Source organism: Gobio gobio, assembly GCF_949357685.1.
Source record: "Gobio gobio genome assembly, chromosome: 19".
Classification (NCBI taxonomy): Eukaryota; Metazoa; Chordata; class Actinopteri; order Cypriniformes; family Gobionidae; genus Gobio; species Gobio gobio.
The window spans coordinates 43,525,845-43,547,354 of record NC_137112.1 but is presented as its reverse complement, the minus strand read 5'-3'; the positions used below and the strand labels follow the sequence as shown (position 1 = coordinate 43,547,354).

At 39.1% G+C, this 21,510-nt stretch overlaps 1 protein-coding gene across 1 annotated transcript; it reads left to right on the top strand.

Annotated features, from left to right (window-relative positions):
- Positions 1 to 639: 639 nt before the first annotated feature.
- ninj1 (ninjurin 1) lies at positions 640 to 20,676 on the top strand. The gene is made up of 3 exons (XM_079844921.1): positions 640 to 830; positions 14,341 to 14,575; positions 19,151 to 20,676. The coding sequence occupies exons 1-3, from the start codon at positions 774 to 776 to the stop codon at positions 19,294 to 19,296; spliced, it is 438 nt and encodes a 145-aa protein (XP_079701047.1). The 5' UTR covers positions 640 to 773; the 3' UTR covers positions 19,297 to 20,676.
- The last annotated feature ends 834 nt before the right edge of the window (positions 20,677 to 21,510 follow it).

The window sequence follows — 21,510 nt, the reverse complement described above, 5'->3', positions numbered from 1 at the left end:
CAGAGTCAACGATCTGAAGGTCAATTCCCCTTTTTAGGCGCACAAAGTGAAGTCCGACCGACACTTCTTTAACTGAAATATGACTCCACCACTCAAAAATGTTGCAAAACGTCGGAAGTGATCATACCGGCCTATTATACTAATAATAATTTCAACACCGATAAGAGCACGATCTTTGGTCTTACTGTGGCAACAGGCGGCTAACTTTGTTGACAAAGTATCAAGCCTGCACTTAGTGATCGAAAGACTCGTTTCTGAGAATCGGTTCTTTCGAACAATTTAAAACAACCGTATGAAAACAGCCATTCTTTTACATAAAGTAACATTTTACGTTTTATGTAGGCCTACTATAAATATTTCTGATATATAGCACATGTTACAGTTTATTACGTTACGTATTTCTATAAATGATCGTGTTTGTGGTGTAACATCAGCATGCAGCAATGATTCTGCGTGTACTAACAAGAACATTTAGAAACTAGTAAATATAATTTGCATGTACATCAGACACTGTTAAAATACATTTACAGGATATTCTAGCTGAAAACGTTTTGTACGTTCAGTAAAATTCTCTTCGCATGAAATGATTCAAAAGAACCGACTCAAATGAATGAATCCAACATCTCTGCTGCAGTGATTGGCAGTCGTTTGTCCAGCCCCCTTTTCCTTTCATCGTCCATGAGATCATAATACACCACTAACACACCAAAAAAAACCCTGAGATCAAAAACCCTGCTATTCACGGACTGCTCGATACAATCAAAGGAAGGATTATGGCTTCAGAAGAGATTGAGTTGAATGGAGATGCTAACAGAGGCGAATCGGGAGAGGTGAGTGATTTTGAACAGATCGATCACAAACGCATCCGCCAATGGGATGTTGGTATAAAAGTTTAACCTATTATAGCCTATGGGTGTCTATGGAAGCCAATCGGTTAGACAAATGTATATATACATTCACGAATAACACTCTTATGTCGAAGAGTTTGGTTTGGGCAGTCTGAATTTAAGCGTTTATTTGTATATCACTATAGGAATGTGTGTAACGTTACATCCTCCTGTATAATCATCCATACTGTAATCCAATGAATGCACTTGTATGGATGAGTCTAACTGGAGGGATGTTATGGGGGTAAATCTTATACATTTACAGATCTTGAGCTGATCGAAGTCGCTTTCGACTGTGTCCGGGATGTTTGTTTACAGTAACGGATGGTTGTAAGTGGCAACGAGTATTCGCTGGTCAACACGAAAGCGCGCGGGACAAAAGCGGTTTAAAGTCTAGAAACAAACCTCTTATTCATTCATTACTCTGGTGTTCCGCTCCATCGCGTCCAGACTTATGATGAGATCACCGAGCCGTGTAACCCTCAACAATAGACACTGAAAGACACTAATAAACTCTGTCAGTTGAGGTATAAATGCAACGCAGCACTGTCTTACTCAAACACACCATAAACGTTGCACGTGACACGAAAATAATATAGCCTAAATATGAACAAAATAACGTAACATGCAACGTAAGTCACTTCAATGTTAGAAGTGACAACTAAAACTTTGTATCTAATACCTCACTAACCAGCTAAAAAACACGATGGTTTACGAATGGAATTCCGAGAGCCAACATTTCTCACAATATTTAATATGTGTATTATCTTATATATATATATATATATATATAACGTAAGATCAATTACAGTTAACAAATTAATTAATATATAGTAGTTCCTATATATATATATATATATATATATATATATATATATATATATATATATATATATATATATATATATATATATATGTGTGTGTATTCTAAGTGCTGTGACAGGTCACCATTTCTCATTAGAAGTTTTTTTCCCCTGTTACAATTAATCAATGCTTTTCACCAATGTAAGCTTTGAATTTTAATGTGTTAATCTTACACTTAATGTATGCATTGAAAAAAACGGTAACACTTTGGTTTAGGGTCCAATTCTCACTATTAATAGCTTACTAGCATGCATATTACTAGGATGTTGGCCGTTTATTAGTATATAAAATACAAATTAATTTCTTATTCTCTATGACCATATTTTATCCCTTAATCCTACCCAATAACTAAATTTAACAACTACATTACTAACTATTAAAAAGCACTAATTAGGAGTTTATTGAGGCAAAAGCCATAGTTAGTTAAAAATAAGAATTGGACCCTAATCTAAAGTGCAACCAAGAAAAAAAAAACCCACAAATCGGAGAAAGGTGAGGTGGAGTGGTTAAAAGACTAGACCAACATCTTAATACCAGTGGGATTTTTTTTCATCCAACAAACATCCTGAGACACAAAATCAAACATATCATCATTCCTGTGGGCAACACCAACGTTTAAGACATTGTGTGTTTAGGCAGACTGAAAGGGCAGTGATTCATGTGGCTCATTTCTATGCCAAGTGGAAAAGGCACCTCCACCTGCTTTGGTATGATGTAATATTTGAGTAATATTATGGTCAAGACCACTGATTCTTATTCTAGTGCCACAGCCAGGTCCATAAATAGTCTCACCGCAAAGAAAAAAAGAAAGAAAATACATTTAACACATGAAGGTATGAGCACAGCTAACCGTTCAAAACATAATTCTGAAGTGGGAATGTACTGTAGGTCTAGTTTTTTGATCGCATTTGCATTACAGTTACCACTTTGCCCAAATTATTTCTGAACTAGTAACAGCAGCTGTGCTGTTTTAAGTAAGATACTGCATCTGTGCCAGTGAAGTGGTTCTAAATACAGTCTGAAAGACAAGATAAACACATACAGAAAAGTACGCGTGGTAACTGCAGTAATTTACTTTGGACTGCTACCTTAATTAAAATACATGCACACTGTACACCTCAGCTGTACATTCAATTTCAATAATAGTTACATAATGAGTATACTACATATATAGCAGATTAACATAAGGAAGGTATGAACAGGGTTCTGAAAAGTGCTGCCCATGTAAGTCATTATAAACTGCTAGGGTTGCCATGTCTATGTTTATGATAGCTTTACTTATGTGTATGCAACAGTTTAATTTAAGTGTAGCCTGTGGAACTCTTCTGGCATCTCCAGCAGCTCACATAACATTTAGATTTTTAATAGAGCTGCAGGATCCATAGCAGGGCAGAGAAAGAGGAAGAGACCCCAGGCTGTGACATTTAGATAACTGATTCAGTTTTCTTCAGGAAGGGAGTTATACTTGTCACTACACACAGACACAGTCACTACACACTTCAATTGTACTCTTTAAAATGCATCTGAAATAGTAAACTAAGTGCAATGTAGTGTTGTCAAAAATATCGATTTTTCCGATACATATCGATACTGAAATACCTGAAACGCTTCCAAATTTAATTTTGCGCAGAATAGATACACAATACCAGCTGCACTTTCTCTCTCTCTGGTCTCTGACAGCGAGTTGACACAAACCCGCCTCCCCTCCAGACTGATCTCATGAAATATCGTATGTATGACACGCCAATTCGCTATGCCATTTTGGTGTGCTATCAAGACGGACGCGTAATCGATTTTTAGCGTGTTTATCAACGCCGTTTCATTCTGTCCCCCTACACTGCCCCTACCCCTAAACCTACCCATCACACACACACGCACGCACACATACACACACACACACACACACACTGCCCCTGCCCCTAAACCTACCCATCACAAGAAACATTCTGCATTTTTACATTTTCAAAAAAACATAATTTAGTATGTTTATAAATCCATTTACATTTATGCGGAATCACACAGCGTACACATACACGCGGAGATGATGTTCGTTTCGGCGTACACATACACGCGGAATCACACGGCGTACACATACACGCGGAATCACACGCCGTAGACATACATGCGGAATCACACGGCCTTCATATACACGCGGAGATGATGTTCGTCGTACACATACACGCGGAATCACACGGCGTACACATACACGCGGATATGATGTTCGTTTCGGCGTACACATACACGCGGAATCACACGGCGTACACATACACGCGGAATCACACGGCGTACACATACACGCGGAATCACACGGCGTACACATACACGCGGAATCACACGGCGTACACATACACGCGGAATCACACGCCGTACACATACACGTGGAATCACACGGTGTACACATACACGCGGAATCACACGGCGTACACATACACGCGGAATCACACGGCGTACACATACACGCGGAATCACACGGCGTACACATACACGCGGAATCACACGGCGTACACATACACGCGGAATCACACGGCGTACACATACACGCGGAATCACACGGCGTACACATACACGCGGAATCACACGGCGTACACATACACGCGGAATCACACGGCGTACACATACACGCGGAATCACACGCCGTACACATACACGCGGAATCACACGGTGTACACATACACGCGGAATCACACGGCGTACACATACACGCGGAATCACACGGCGTACACATACACGCGGAATCACACGGCGTACACATACACGCGGAATCACACGGCGTACACATACACGCGGAATCACACGGCGTACACATACACGCGGAATCACACGGCGTACACATACACGCGGAATCACACGGCATACACATACACACGGAATCACACGGCGTACACATACACGCGGAATCACACGGCGTACACATACACGCGGAATCACACGGCGTACACATACACGCGGAATCACACGGCGTACACATACACGCGGAATCACACGGCGTACACATACACACGGAATCACACGACGTACACATACACGCGGAATCACACGGCGTACACATACACGCGGAATCACACGGCGTACACATACACGCGGAATCACACGGCGTACACATACACGCGGAATCACACGGCGTACACATACACGCGGAATCACACGGCGTACACATACACGCGGAATCACACGGCGTACACATACACGCGGAATCACAGGCCGTACACATACACGCGGATAGCTCAAAATGCGTACAGATAACACGCCATTTGGCTTTAGAAAGTGCCGTGTATGTTTACGCAAAGTCATGATGTCATGTTGCCCCCTCATTCACTTGTTTCTTTGCTCCGGATGAATATAGTTGGCGTTACAGGGCTTGAATTTCGCCGTGGGATTGTGCGTATTGCGCATAATTTGACTCATTCTTGCAGATTTTGTGCTCACACCTGGAGTGTGTGCATATAAAGCCGCCTCTCAGTACTAAATTTAGTCGTTTTTCACACAATTGCGCTTTAACAGTCAAATACACACAACATAATGTTGTGTGACAAGGTGTACAGCAAACAAGCTAAAAAACACAGAAATAAGTTTTTATAAGCTGTCGACCCAGAAAAACGAGTGTTTAAGGAGCCAAAAGAGGATACAGGCAATAAGACGTGAAGCAGGAGCAGGAAGAATGGGTACATTTTGGGATCCCGACACTCAGTATGTCTATGTGTGCAGTAAACATTTAGTCACTGTTAAGTCAAATATCCAAATGTCAGTTTTATAGATTATATTTCCTGTCTCTGATTATTTTCCCCTCTAGTGGGTGAGGTTCTCAGTGTAATATAACATGTCGTGGTCTGTCTCAATTGCCTGTATCCACTTTTTTTGTCCTTAAACGCTCGTTTTTTTTGGGTCAACAGCTTATAAAAATTTCTGGGTTTTTGGTTCTGGGTTGTTTAGCTTGTTTACTGTACACCTTGTCACATATCAGCTTTTAGACATTGTTCTTTTTTTTGTTATAAGTCAAAAATGACAAGGAGGCCGCTTCACGCAATACAAAGTCAATGGAGACGGTTTGATTGTTTTCCTCCCACAGTGGGCGTGGTCTTCAGATTATGAAGCGTGTCGCTCTGTCTCTATTAGAATAGACCCCGCCTTGTTTATCTCCTTACCAGAGCATTTAACAGCAGCATTCAAGTTAGAAATGTGTTCTTAATAAAGCTACTAAAGTTATTCAGTCAAGAGCAGCGAGTGATTTTGTGTTTATCTTTTGTTGTTTGATTCATATTAACAGCAGCAGTAGGTACTGTATATTACACTGCTTTCACTTTAGTACACAGATCTAATATACACACGGGATTTCTGTACTTGCTGCATAAGTGCACACACAGACACTGTTTTCGTGTGAGCTTTGTGTGTTTCTGACATAACCTTGTGTGCAGTTGACAGTTTAATCGCAATAGCACATGAAAGAGAACTCGTCTAGTAGTTTAATACTCACGGACGCACGACATCCAGCTCTGTGCGCATGCGTCTGGTGTGTGTGTTAATGCTGAGTTGCTAATAACTTCGGAAAACCACTGGCCACAGTAGCTGGTGAGAAAAAAAGTTAATGTCAAGCCCTGTGTGTTAGCATTGCGCTCCCAGCATAGGCACAAGAGTCCTTCTGTTGGGCAGCTGGACTGAACCATACCCAAAGTCAACACCTGTTTCCCACTCCACCTAAGAGCCCGAAGAACATGTGGCTATGCAGTCAGTCTTAACCAATGATGAGACATTTTCTGCCATCTCATAAACTTAGTAGTCTGGGGGAGTTCATATATTTTTGTTAACCCTGAAGACGCAAGTCTGCTGACCAGCTGGTGAGTGTCAAGCAGCATAAGGCAGACGTAATAACGTGACACCAAAAGCCCATAAGGACACGCTCACACCTGCAGCCTGACCTCTCCTTCACCATAATAGAGAAGAATAATGCTTTTGTGTTCACAGAGCCGCATTAGCGAGAGGCATGCAGAGCTCTTCCTCTTAGTGTTCTCAGAAAGCTAAATCTCACGGATCACATGACCAGCTGTGTATTATCTTGTTTTAAAAGTTTCGTTTAGCTGTCTAACAGATGGCCTCACATTTGACTCTAGATTACTTATTAACAGTGTTTGGCACGTTACTTTAAAAAAGTAATTAGTTATAGTTACTAGTTACTTCTTACAAATAGTAACTGAGTTAGTAACTGAGTAACATCATTATAAAAGTAACTAATTACCAGGGAAAGTAACTAATGTGTTACTTTTTTTTTCTTCAAATGTTCAAATATGTCAAATAACTTGGATGCCCCCAATATTAAATATGTTAAATGAATGAATTGGACACTAAATAGAATAAATTATTATTATAAAACATTGTACATTAATGTACACTATTGTAATGTTGCTGTGGGACAATGTGAGACACCTATCAAATTCAATATATTATTGTTAATATTATCAGTAGACCTACTATAGTGTACATATTGTGTAAATATTATCAGTAGACCTACTATAGTGTAAATATTGTGTAAATAGTAGCAGTACTTCTTTACTACTCCCAGAGCCCGTCTACGGAGAGCCTGCCCACTCCCTATTAAGCCCTGTTGTACAGAATTTTGGTTGTAGTACCACCAGAGTTCCACTGGGGGCGATCGCCATGAGTGCAAAATGAATGGAAGTCAATGGGGCTTGACGGCTAAATTTGTCTCTTTCACCCGATTGCCGTTGAGAAATCTCAGAAATGATTGTAGATTTTGCAAGTTCAACATGGGTTTTAGGTCGAAAGTTGAATGAACGAGTACTTATGTCCTTTTGATTTCTTACAGGTTGAGTTGTTGTTGTCCATAACACGCTAGCATTCTGCTAATGAACGCTGATTGGTCAGTGAAGGACTGATTACGACCAGAGATCCCGCTTGATGGCATCGTGTCATCTGAAGCGGGACCAGAAACAAACAAAACAAAAACTCTTCTAGCACGTGTATTTACCTGTGTCAGCTGTGTTGTCGATGCCTCGAGAGAAAAGAAAGTGCAGAGCGCGAAAGCACCAGAGCGACTGAAGGATTGCCGTTAAGCAGTATCTCTGGTCGTACATGTGTATGACGTCATTGACACTTTAAAAGACTTTTTAAAGCAAATAAGTGACTCTAAAAAATCTAACACCCAGCAATGTGTAATTTATTTGCATTTCCTTTCGAATACAACATTCAAATTACTAGATAAAAAATTATATCCTGAGAAAAGTGGATTTTTATTGGTATAGCGCCATAGACCTCCATTCATTCTGCACTCGTCCTGTGAGCGCCCTCATATGGAATCAGAGAGGAACTGCAACCAGTTCAGAAGCCGGAAGTTCAGTGAGAGTGAAACTTCTCGCCATATTAGACATTCTCTGCTACTCCTCTGGTAGTGGAGCTCACGTTATCACCTGGGTTTTTAGCCACTAATATTGTGGCTGTGATGACGTGAGGCTTCATTAGATTAGAAATAGAATTACTTGCCACCGACGTGGATAGACTCTTTCTCCCTGGGCATAAGCTTCACGTTAAATTTATGTAATGTTTATATGTTTATAAACATTCTTACCGTTCACCTCAACGAGGGAAAAGTAGCGCTTATACTTCCAGTTTGCGATAGCTACCTTTGAAGTCGTTGGACTGCCATCGCTGACTGTGCATATGCGTGTGCGTCAAAGGTGTGTGTCTGGACTCAACCTATCAACCTCAACCTTGTCTCCCACCCACCAATCATCATCAGTTGTGTACCACCCAACCCAACCCCCAACACGCATGGGTAGCGCGCGCGCGCGCACACACACACACACACACACGCGCGCTCTGCAGGTCTGACTGACAGAGAGCCTGTTCGGATGAAAACCGCTTCAGTGAGCTCAATTATAGTAACGCCGCATTTTTTTCCTCAGTAACGCTAACGGCGTTGTAACGGAAGAAACAGTAATTCGTTTGATTACTCGTTACTGAAAAAAGTAATTCCGTTAGTAACGCCGTTTATCTATAACGCCGTTATTCCCAACACTGCTTATTAATTGAGAATGAGGAGATGTCGTCACGACACAGCGCCCCGCCCCCCTTCCGCCATTTTGGGGGTCTGCCCGCCAGGTAATGAATTCGGACAGAGACTGGAGAAGAGATATTCTGATGATTACTATGTACATAGTTTTCCAAACTCAACTGAACATTAAGTTTTAATCCACCCAAGCCGATCTGAGAAAGCAGCGGCTGGTAAACGTACGCCATTATTTCACCACAGGGTGTCAGTCATGGTCTTAACTAGTGAGCGCGATGCTGAAGTGTGAGACACTTGATCAATACGAACCTTTATTTATTTGTATTAAACATGTTGATCACTATTCTGTCATTTTTCATTGTCGGTCATTTTACTGTATGCTATAAACATGTTTATGCCCAAAACGCTTAATTAATATTCAAGGTAGGCCTAGTTGACTGTCATTTTCCTCTACTGTGCATCACTGTTTAAGATTAATTCAATATTTAACATGGTTAACATTACATCCATTTAAAGCACGTACCGAGCATTCATTCTACTCAAGAAGGCTGGAATAAAAGCACCAGCGCACACAAACGATCATTTAAATTTTTAGTCAAATTAATTTAAAAATATAAACTCAACAGGTACAAAATATGATCAGTAAGAGAAAAACACTGCTAAGGATGACGAGCACTGGACTGCTGCAGGATAGTGGGGAGATATATTTATTATTCAGAATGCACAGGAAATATATTTATAGAAACATTTCAGTGCAAGGTGGTAAAGAGTTCTGCCGTGGCAGCTCGTATGGGTCAACGTTTTTGATATCAGCTTCTCTAAATACCTCAGCTTGGCGCTGGTAGTAAGTTTCTCCCTGTACGAGACCTCTTCTTCTCCATTTCAAGTTTTCTCGTAATTTCTCCGCTTAAACGCCGCGATGATAATTCCTCGAGCCGTCTTTCCTGCTCTGATCTCTGTTTCGCTCTTACAATGTTACCCCTGGCAACCGATAGCGTCGGATCCCGGAATGGTGTACGGGCCAGACTCCGCCCACGACCATGACGTATCTCCTCATTCTCAATACTTAAGAGTTCATGGTAGACTCAAAGACCGCAAGCTGCCCAGATCCCGTGGCTGCACTCATCAACCCTCCACCAGTGTGATGGACATTTGGTATGAGGTGTTTGTGCTGATATTCTGTGTTTGGTTCTCTCCAAATGTGGCTCTGTGCATTAGGGACAATCTCCACTTTGGTCTCATCTGTTCAAAGGACATTGTTCCAGATGTCTTGTGGTTTGTTCAGATTCAACTTAACAAAGAGAAGCTTTCTCCTGGCAACTCTTCCAAACATGCCATACTTGTCCAGTCTTTTTCTAAATGGACGGTCATGAACTTTAACATTTAACATGTTAACTGAGGCCTGTAGAGTCTGAGATGTAGCTATTAGGGTTTTTTGGTTGCAATTTGGTTGCACAATCTGATCTTGGGGTGCATTTGCTGGGACGTCCACTTCAGGGAAGATTGGCAACTGTCTTGAATGTTTTCCACTTGTGAATAATCTTCGTCACTGTAGAATGATGGACTTCAAATTGTTTGGAAATGGCCCTATAAACCTTCTCAGATTGATGGACAGCAACAAATTGCTTCTCTAAGATCATTGCTGATGTCTTTCCTTCTTGGCATTGTGTTAACACGCATCTGAATCCAGCAAACTGACAAAACCTCTGCTTTTATAGAGGTGATCACACTTGCCAATGATCAGTTAATCAAAGGCATTTGATTAGCAGTGCCTGACCGTTACTTACCCTCCTAATTTCTATGGAAGCAGTAAGTCTTTCCTTAGTTTGTCACCCATGGCTTCTCCATTTTGGCCTAGTATTTGTTAAATAAATAATGACACGGTGTCATATATAATATATATATATATATATATATATATAGGCATTCAAGGCATTCAGAATGTGTGCTCGTAAGTGATCGTTTGTCTTTTTGTAGTTTGAATAATAAATAACGTCTGTCCCTTTAAGACCTGACGCACGCATGGATCCCGAACACTGTTCCTGTGAGCTGGTTACGACTGTGTTTACGTTAAATCTCCCCAAGATGGGCATTGAGACATTTTTGAGTGTATTTGACCATTAATAAGCTGGAAAAAGGAGCTCATTTTTGCACTTGAATGTCAGAGGCGGCTTTATTACGGTATGTGTGTGTGCGCTTCAGATGCGAGCGCGAAATCTGCAGGAATTAGAAGAATTAACGTTATGTGCAACCCCGCGCGAAATTCAGACCAGTCACACCAATACTAACACGCTGTCATGAGGAAAAATCCAGCAGAACACGCGTTCGCTATGTTCAGAGGGTTAACCGGACTGAATGAGAGGAGGCGGGTGCGTGTCAAATCGCTGTCGGTCGTAGAGAAGAGCACAGCTGGTATCGATACTGTAGCAAATGAGTATCGTATCGTTTCAGATATTTCAGTATCGATACATAGCGAAATATGGATATTTTTGACAACACTAGTAGGCATACACACAGGTTCGAAGACTCGTTCTCTCGCCCCTACAGTGCAATTCGGCTAGGTGTACATCCGCGCTAAAATATCAAGGTGAAAGTCATCATAGCTTGCATGGTACACCCAGCTCCCAACCCAACTTGAGAATAGATTAACGGCGATATTTTTTTTTATCGCCCAATAAGAGTCTCACGTTAACGCGATAACGGCCCACCACTAATATATATACACACACATACACAGTGGGGCAAAAAAGTATTTAGTCAGCTACCAATTGTGCAATTTCTCCCACTTAAAAAGATGAGAGGCCTGTAATTTTCATCATAGGTACACTTCAGCTATGAGGGACAGAATGATACTTTTTTTTAAAGAATTTATTTGCAAATGATGGTGGAAAATAAGTGGGAGAACTTTTTAAGTGGGAGAACTTGTACAATTGGTGGCTGATTAAATACTTTTTTGCCCCAATGCATGCATATATATATATATATATATATACACATACATACACAGTGGGGCAAAAAAGTATTTAGTCAGCTACCAATTGTGCAATTTCTCCCACTTAAAAAGATGAGAGGCCTGTAATTTTCATCATAGGTACACTTCAGCTATGAGGGACAGAATGATACTTTTTTTTAAAGAATTTATTTGCAAATGATGGTGGAAAATAAGTGGGAGAACTTTTTAAGTGGGAGAACTTGTACAATTGGTGGCTGATTAAATACTTTTTTGCCCCAATGCATGCATATATATATATATATATATATACACATACATACATACATACATACATACATACATACATACATACATAACATATATATGACACTCCCACCACCATGCTTTACTGTAGGCAAGACACAGGCAAGACTTGTCTTTGTACTCCGGTTGCCGCCACACACGCTTTACATCATCTGAACCAAGTAAGTTTATCTCACAGGACATGGTTCCAGTAATCCATGTCCGTAGTCTGCTTGTCTTCAGCAAACGGTTTGCGGGCTGTCTTGTGCATCATCTTTAGAAGAGGCTTCCTTCTGGGACGACAGCCACGCAGACCAATTTAATGCAGTGTGCGGTGTATAATCTGAGCACTGACAGGCTGACCCCCCACCCCTTTAACCTCTGCAACAATGCTGGCAACACTCGCACGTCTATTTTGCAAAGCCAACCTCTTGATATGATGCTGAGCTCGTACACTCAACTTCTTTGGTCGACCATGGCGAGGCCTGTTCTGAGTGGAACCTGTCCTGTTAAACCGCTGTAAGGTCTTGGCCACCGTGCTGCAGCTCAGTTTCAGGCTGTTGGCTAATCTTCTTATAGTCTATGCCATCTTTATGTAGAGCAACAATTCTTTTTTTCAGATCCTCCGAGAGTTATTTGCCATGAGGGGCCATGTTGAACTTCCAGTGACTAGTATGAGAAAATGTGAGAGCGATAACACCAAACTCAACACACCTGCTCTCCATTCACACCTGAGACCTTGTAACACTAACTAGTCACATTACACCAGGGAGAGAAAATGGCTAATTGGGCCCAATTTGGACATTTTTACTTAGGGGTGTACTCACTTTTGTTGCCAGCGGTTTAGACATTAATGGCTGTGTGTTGAGTTATTTTGAGGGGGCAGCAAATGTACACTTTTATACAAGCTGTACACTCACTACTTTACATTGTAGCAATGTGTCATTTCTTCAGTGTTGTCCCATGAAAATATATAAAATATTTACAAAAATGTGAGGGGGTGTACTCACTTTTTTGAGATACTATACATGGATGATTCGTTCCCAATACGATCTATAACATGCATTTACAAAATAGATTGAGTTTACTACCAATTTAAAGGAAGTTAAGCACTTTGTGCCTTTGTGTTGTTTCTAAGAACAGCCTTTACCGATGGCAAAATAACTGTATTGCAAAGCCGCTCATGTCTTATGGCTTAATAATAGAACTTTTGCAACTCTTGTTATTTGTATCTTGTTAATGTATCCTTAGTGCTTTGAGAACATCACAGAGAGGAAGTCTAATCTACCAAAAAACAGCTTCATGGGATAAGAATTCTTAAGCTTTCATTTAAAAAAATAAATAAATAAATCAGTCATAAACAGAAAATTCTACTGGAATGAAAGCTTTAGGGAATTATTTTGACATTTGATTAGTTGCTGTGGTGCAGACTGCAGAGGTTTCTGTAACCCTATTCCCAGTGTCCCATTCGAAACTTGTGTTTAAAACAGAAGGAAGGAAATCATGTCAGGGTCAACTAAGAACTCACCCCTTCCTTTCACACATGCCACAAACATCTCATATCCTAAAGAGTAAAAACAAGTGACTTTCAGTTCCTTCTAAACTTGAGAAATATGACCATAGATCACACACATCTCCAATCTATCTGATGAATAGATGGGGTATTGACGATATTCGATACGATATAGAAAAAAACGATATTCTGCATAAGTTAAAATCTATTCGATTTAAGCATACTGTGATTTAGCCAAGTAGGAGCATGTCATGGCCTTAACCCTCCACCTACCCCTTGAAATCAGAGAAAAATATAAGCAATATAAGTTGGTGATAGCGTTTATTGATGATAATAACCCAAACACTAAAATATAGTCGTTGTTCCAAAAAAAGGATCCTTTTTCAACTTGGGTAAATGGTATTAAACGGTTTGCAAACTGGGTTATAATAATTAACAAATAAAAAGTGTTAATTGAAAAAAGAGGCTGAAATAAATTATAAGTATTAGATGAAAAACCTAAAGTAAATGAAAATTAGAAATGGTGCCTTGCATGGCAGTGAGTTAAGTTTAAATTAAAGCAATACAACTACTGGAAATAAAACTGAACAAAAACTAAATAAAAAATTAACTCAATTATTAATGTAAAAACAAACACAAATGTATTAGCTAATTTAACTAACATGGCTAATGGAAAAACTATATAAGTATATAAATAATTTAAAAATAACACTGTTTGCAAACATATTGCAGAATATTTTCTCCATCTACCTGTGTAAACATTGCGTGATGTACTCATTACCTTGTCTCTTTATAAGTAACATCATTTCATGGTTGTGTTCAGCGTCCTCCGCCGAGCCGCTGGTCAAGGGACACCCCGATTAACATGAACCATTACGCCAATAAGAAGAGTGCAGCGGAGAGCATGCTGGATATAGCGCTGCTGATGGCCAACGCATCCCAGCTGAAGACCGTCGTGGAGCTGGGACCCACGTTCTCCTTCTACATCCCTCTCATCAGCCTCATCAGCATCTCCCTCATCCTGCAGATCATCGTGGGGGTCTTGCTCATCTTCATAGGTGAGAGAAGCTCATCCAAGCAGAGATCCCAAGTTCACAGGCTTTAAAATATGGAGACGAGAATGAATTAATGTGTGATTAGATATCCACCTTATTTTTAACAAAAGAGCGGGCGCAGCAAGTGTCTGGCTTCCGGTGTCATTCGCTTCCAGTTATTTTACCTGTACAAAATCGGTATGCTATGCTGCTTTATATTGTAAACTTTTCATTGTTATCATATTGTTTTAATTTCATTATCATAATCATTAACGCGCTGGTTTGGAACACAAGTATTTTTACTGTTATACACACACACACATATATATATATATATATATATATATATATATATATATATATATATATATATATATATATATATATAGTAATGTTTAATGCTCAAGCCTGCATTTATTTGATCAAAAATACAGAAGAAAAAAAACGTAATATTGAGAAATATTACAATTAAAAATAATGGTATTCTATTTTAATATACTTTAAAATATAATTGATTCCTGTGATCAAACCTGAATTTTCAGCATCATTACTTCAGTCTTCAGTGTCACATGATCCTTCAGAAATCATTCTAAAATGCTGATTTGATACTCGGTTATTATCAATGTTGGAAACAGTTGTGCTGCTTAATATTTTTTTGGAACCCCTGATATCTTTTTCAGGATTCAGTGATGAATAAAAAGTTAAAAAGAACAACAAAATTATTCAGTTATTAAAAATAGAAGTCTTAAAGTATTAAAAGTATTAAAGATAGTTCACCCAAAAATGAAAATGTGATGTTTATCTGCTTACCCCCAGGGCATCCAAGATGTAGGTGACTTTGTTGCTTCAGTAGAACACAAATTAAGATTTTTAACTCCAACCGTTGCAGTCTCTCAGTCATATAATGCATGTGAATGGGGTCAAATTCTATGAGAGTAAAAGAAAACATGCAAAGACAACTTCAAATTAAACCCTGCGGCTCGTGACGTCACATTGTCTTAATGGGGCACTTCAGCGCTGGGAAGATGAATGTGTATTTAAACTGGGTCATTTTTGTAGTAGAAATGTGAAATTATTTTTGAATTTGGTGCCTTCTAGACTGAGAAATGACAGAAAATTGATTTTTGTCTCATGTGGATGAAAGACAACAACTCCCAGAATGCACTTGCCCTATGAGGCCACTCCAACACCGCCCCCATCGTTGTTTTGATCTTCATAATAATACAATAATTTTAGAGTTCAGTTAGAGAATAAACACTACAATTAAAAACTGAACGTGTCTTTTCAATAAAGTGTGAGTGAGCCGAACGAAAGTTCAGACGCAGCAGGATTTAATTCAGCACGAGAGAAGATCTGAGCAGAGCTGAGGTAAGCGCGGCTGTCATTCTCAGCCCGTGTCCAGTCTGGTGCGTTTTCTGATCACATATGGAAGCTTAACTTTCATAGGAATTCATTGAAAAGTTGAAACACTCACTTTGCTCCGCGCCGCTCCGTTATGAATGCCAGAGGCCGAGCCATGCGCATTTACATTCTGTGCGTGAGATCTCTCCCCTGTGGGCGGGTTGAAAACATGCGCAACAGCTCCCTCTACTGGCTGTAGTCTCTAGCCTCTGGTCAAAAAGTCATCAGATGACGCAAAATGACGATATTTGCGTCATCAGATGATTTTTTCCAGAAATAAAATGCATAATTCTCTCGTCTCGGGGGGATATGAGGGGGGAAAGTACCATAATTTGAATATACTATGGGGGTTTCTACTGATACAAAGCTTAATGCTAAATCACTGAAGTTACCCTTTAAGACACGAAACGATCGGTTTGTGTGAGAAACCGAACAGTATTTATATAATTTTTTACCTCAAATGCAACACTGTCCACCAGTTTTGAACACACCATCCCTTCCGGCGAGTGAGGTCAAATGTACACAACATCTTGGATGCCCTGGGGGTAAGCAGATAAATCGCCACCTTGGAATTATAAGGTTCTATCTGCATTCTGACTGGTTTGGAGATATTGAGCTTTAACGTTTTTTGCATTCCATTTGACTGTGTAGAAAGAACCTTTTTATTTTCTAAATAAAAAGTTCCAAAAAAACTTAAACTTAAAAAACAACATCACATAATGTAAAGAATTTGTCACAGAATAAGAATATGTGAATAACTCAATTTTGACAACAATGTCAGATAGAACCTTATAATTCCAAGGGGACGAAATGTCAAATTTTCATTTTTGGGTGAACTATCCCTTTAACTTCTTAAAATAATAAAATAAAAAAGAAATAAAAAAAATTACTAACCCTAAACTTTTGAACGCTAGTGTATATTGTTACAGAAGAGTTCTATTTTCAATAGACGCTGTTCTTTTTAACTTTTTATTAATCAAAGAATCCTGAAAAAAAGTACCAGAGGTTAAAAAAAAGTATTAAGCAGCACAACTGTTTCCAACATTGATAACAAATCGGCATATTAGAATGAGTTCTGAAGGATCATGTGACTGAATGATGCTGAAAATTTAGCTTTGCATCACAGAAACAAATTATATTTTAAAGTATATTAAAGGGTTAGTTCACCCAAAAATGAAAATAATGGACCCGTAAGACCTCCGTTCATCTTCAGAACACAAATGAAGATATTATTGTTGTAATCCGAAGACGCCTGCATAGCCAGCAATGACATTTCCTCTCTCAAGATCCATGAATGTACTAAAAACATATTTAAATCAGTTCATGTGAGTACGGTGCTTCAATATTAATATTATAAAGCGACGAGAATATTTTTGGTGCGCCAAAAAACGAAATAACGACTTATATAGTGATGACCGACTTCAAAACACTGCTTCATGAAGCTTCGGACCGTTATGAATCAGTGTCAAATCATGGCTGCGTCCGAAAACCTAGGCAGCTGACTTGTTGCCTTGCTGCCTTATCAGACAATGACTTGTTGTTCGTTTGTGCATGAAGGCACCACACAAAACTAATTTCGGGCAGACTTCTTAGTCAGTGTAACCGTTTAATGATCTACAGCAAAATAGAGAGAGCTTTGGTGAGAACGAAACAAATATTTAATTACTACATTAGTAATTTCTCGCTAGAAATTATATCAGAAGTAGAAAATGTTGGTAAAAAAACGTACATTTACACAAAAACTGACCAGCAAACGCAACTTTCGGACGCCATCTTTTTTTCCCAGCTCAACTGTCATAGAATGGAAAGCACAGGATTGTGGGATATCAAAGGCAGCGAAGGATACAAATAGGCTGCCTTCGAAAATCGATCAGATCAACGTATCTCAGCAGACAGGAAGTGAAGCTAACATTAGATTCGGACGTGCCTTCCTGCCTTGAAATGTGTACTCCGAAGGCAGCATTTTCCAGGTTTCGGACGCAGCCCATGACTCAGATCGCGTGTCAAACTGCTGAAATCATGTGACTTTGACGCTCGTATCGAGCTGATTCATAACGGTCCGAAGCTTCATGAAGCAGTGTTTTGAAATCGGCCATCACTATAGAAGTCGTTTAGTTTTTTTGGCGCACCAAAAATATTCTCGTCACTTTATAATATTAATATTGAAGCACTGTACTCACATGAACTGATTTAAATGAACAAAATATTCAACAAAAATATCTTCATTTGTGTTCTGAAGATGAACGGAGGTCTTATGGGTGTTGAACGGCATGAGGGTGAGAAATTAATGACATTCTTTTCATTTTTGGGTGAACCTTTAAAATAGAAAACAATTGAAATTGAAGTCATTATTCAGTGAAAATCTTGCTTGACAGCAGTGGTTACAGTTCATTATATTAAATCAAACGTGTGCGCTAAAAACAACTCAATTTGTGTTCTATGCCTGAGAAAGAAAAGCTATGCAGGTTCAGGGTCAACTATTCCTTTAACATTTGGCAATTTGATCAAATAATAATGTCTTAAAGGAGATTACAGTCAAGTTTCATTAAATACATAGCATTTCATGCATACAGAAAATTCCCTTAATGTGCAAAGTATACAGTACTGCATAATAAACTAATATAATAAAACAGATAAAATAGTACTAGTAGTATAGAAGTAGCAGAAAGGGTGTAATACATTATTTCATGATGCTTGCATCAGATGGTAAAAGTCAGTCCTGCAATATTTTGGGGTTTCCAATCAGGGATACTTTTGCTTTTGCTTTTATTTTTGTCCACATGAGTAAGAGCAGATGAATCATTCTGAATATAATCTGGAGCATCTAAAAATGCTCCTTCCTCTCTTTTTAACGTTAAACAGCACTCAGCCTCCTCTTTCTAGCAATCATTAACTGTCTGGTATTTCCTCAAACACAACTCTGTGTTAAAAACGGATTCCAGTGGAAAGCACAATCATCCTGTAATTGGGGGAAAACCGGCTTCATTTTTAATACTGAAGGTTTGACACTAATCATGAATGTTCTTTTCAACTTGAGCAGTGAGTAAAGTGTGTGATGTTGGAGATTGACACCAAATAATGATCATTTTGCCCTTTCATTTTAATTTAAGAAGCTATTAAATCAATTTAATAACCTTTTCTTTTATGCCAATGTTCTGAATTGCTTAATGAGCTGCTGTTATTGCTTTTGTTCTCCAGTGAAGTGGAATCTGAATGACGCAAATAAACACTTCATACTGAATCTTCTGGAGAACATCGTCACAGCTCTCGTGTTCATCATCGTAGTGGTGAACATTTTCATCACAGCATTTGGTGTCCAAAGACCAGAAGAAAAGCAATCATAACAGGCAATGCTGCTCAGGGTTTCCCTACAGGTATATATAGCTGGACATTTATCATCGGAAATTAAATGTCATGACATACTCAAATGTGCCTCTATGTAAATAAGTCCCAGAAAAGAGGCAATAAGAGCTCAGATAATGAAATTCTGATGTGAAAAAAAATTCAATTATATATAATTCTTATAATTGTATAATGCACATTAATGATTAAATTGGAACAAATAGAATCATTATTTTCGGACTTAAATAGTCCCAAAGAACAGCCGAACAATGATTCATGTGGTACCCGGAAGCCCGAAATGAACAAAACACCTCACCTCACATGATCTTCATACTGCCTACCCGAGTCTCCAATCACTGTAATAACGGCCTATATGGAGGAAATGTATATATTCACTTTCGTTTCAACACATTGCAACTCTCTTGCACGGCACGTTTGTGTTTGTTTTAACTTAAAGGTCATATTTAGAGGCGTTTCTCCATGAATAAGACAAATGAAAGATAAATTGCTTCCAAGGTCAGAAAAGTCTGAAAATAAGGTACTTGCCATAACCCATGGCTGTAGTTTCCTTCACTGCACATGAATATAAATAACCGTAAATATAGCACATTTTCTTTTATTAGTCGACTGAAAACATCATAAATGTAGCTTTTTGTCAGTTTGCATTGACTATATAAGAGCGCCCTCTACTGACTAGGATCAACAATGCCTTTTTCTTTCAAATATATTTTACATTCCATTTTAATGTTTAGTGTTTTCATATTTGTTGAGATTATTCACGATCCAATGTTTATATATTTCTTAATTTTTTGTACATTTTATATGGATATTGTCTGTATACTTGACCAAAGATGTTGATCATTTTTAGATAACAGTATTGTCATAAAAGAAAACCAAATCATTAAAAATAAGTGCATTTAGTCATTATTTAAGTGCAGAGATCATTTGTAGACCGTTGTTTTTATTTTCATATTGCACACTGGCCTTCTTAAATGCTGAAGCTGCTGTATTTAAGGGAAGAACATTCATTCTGACATCAATAAAAACAGTTTTTTTAGCAATCATTTTTTTGAAACTCATTCACTGGTGTTTGTTTTGGTTTATCAAGACGTCTTACGTGCCTGATGAAGGTCATGGGACCGAAATGTTGTTAATAAAACTATTTTGATACGTGTGCAAGTAATGATGTGTGCGGGACCTTTTGATTTTTGACTTATTTTTTCCTATGTACCGGCTATATATTGCCTTATAATCCACCTGTGCAATAAGTCCATTCATGAAATTTCCTCACTACTAAATATTCCACGGTCGACTGTGATTTTATAACAAAGTGGAAGCAATTGGGAACAACAGCAACTCCGCCACAAAGTGGTAGGCTATGTAAAAAAAAAAATGACAGAGCGGGGTCAGCGCATGCTGAGGCACACAGTGCGCAGAACTCGCCAACTTTCTGCAGAGTCAATAACTACAGACCTCCAAACTTCCTATGGCCTTCAGATTAGCTCAAGAACAGTGTGTAGAGCTTCATGGAATGGGTTTCCATGGCCGAGCAGCTCATCCAAGCCTTACATCACCAAGTGCAATGCAAAGCGTCGGATGTGGGGTTGTTTTTCATGGGTTGGGCTTGGCCCCCTTAGTTCCAGTGAAAGGAACTCTTAAAGGGTTATTTCAGTGATTTAGCATTAAGCTTTGTATTTTAACTAGATCATTTATGTAGAAGAAATGTGAAATTACTTTTGAATTTGGTGCCTTCTAGACTGTGAAAAGACAGAACATTTATTTTTGTCTCATGGGGATGAAAGACAACAACCCCCAGAATGCACTTGCTTCACTGGCGACCGCGGCTCCACCCCAACGTCGGTTTCATTTTTATAGTAATACAATAATTTCGTTCAGCTAGAGAATAAACACTACAATTAAAAACTGAACGTGTCTGTTCAATAACGTGTGAGAGAGCCGAACAAAAGTCACGAGACAAACGCAGTCAGATTTCATTCCTCACGAGAGCACAGAGCTGAGGTAAGCACGGCAGTCATTCTCAGCGCGCATCCAGTCTGGCGCGTTCTCAGATCGCATATGGAAGCTTAACTTTCATAGGAATTCATTGAAAAGTTGAAACACTCACTTTCTCTGCACGGCTCTGTTATGAATGCCAGAGGCCGAGCCATGCGCATTTACATTCTGTGAGTGAGAGTGAGATCTCTCCCCTATGAGCG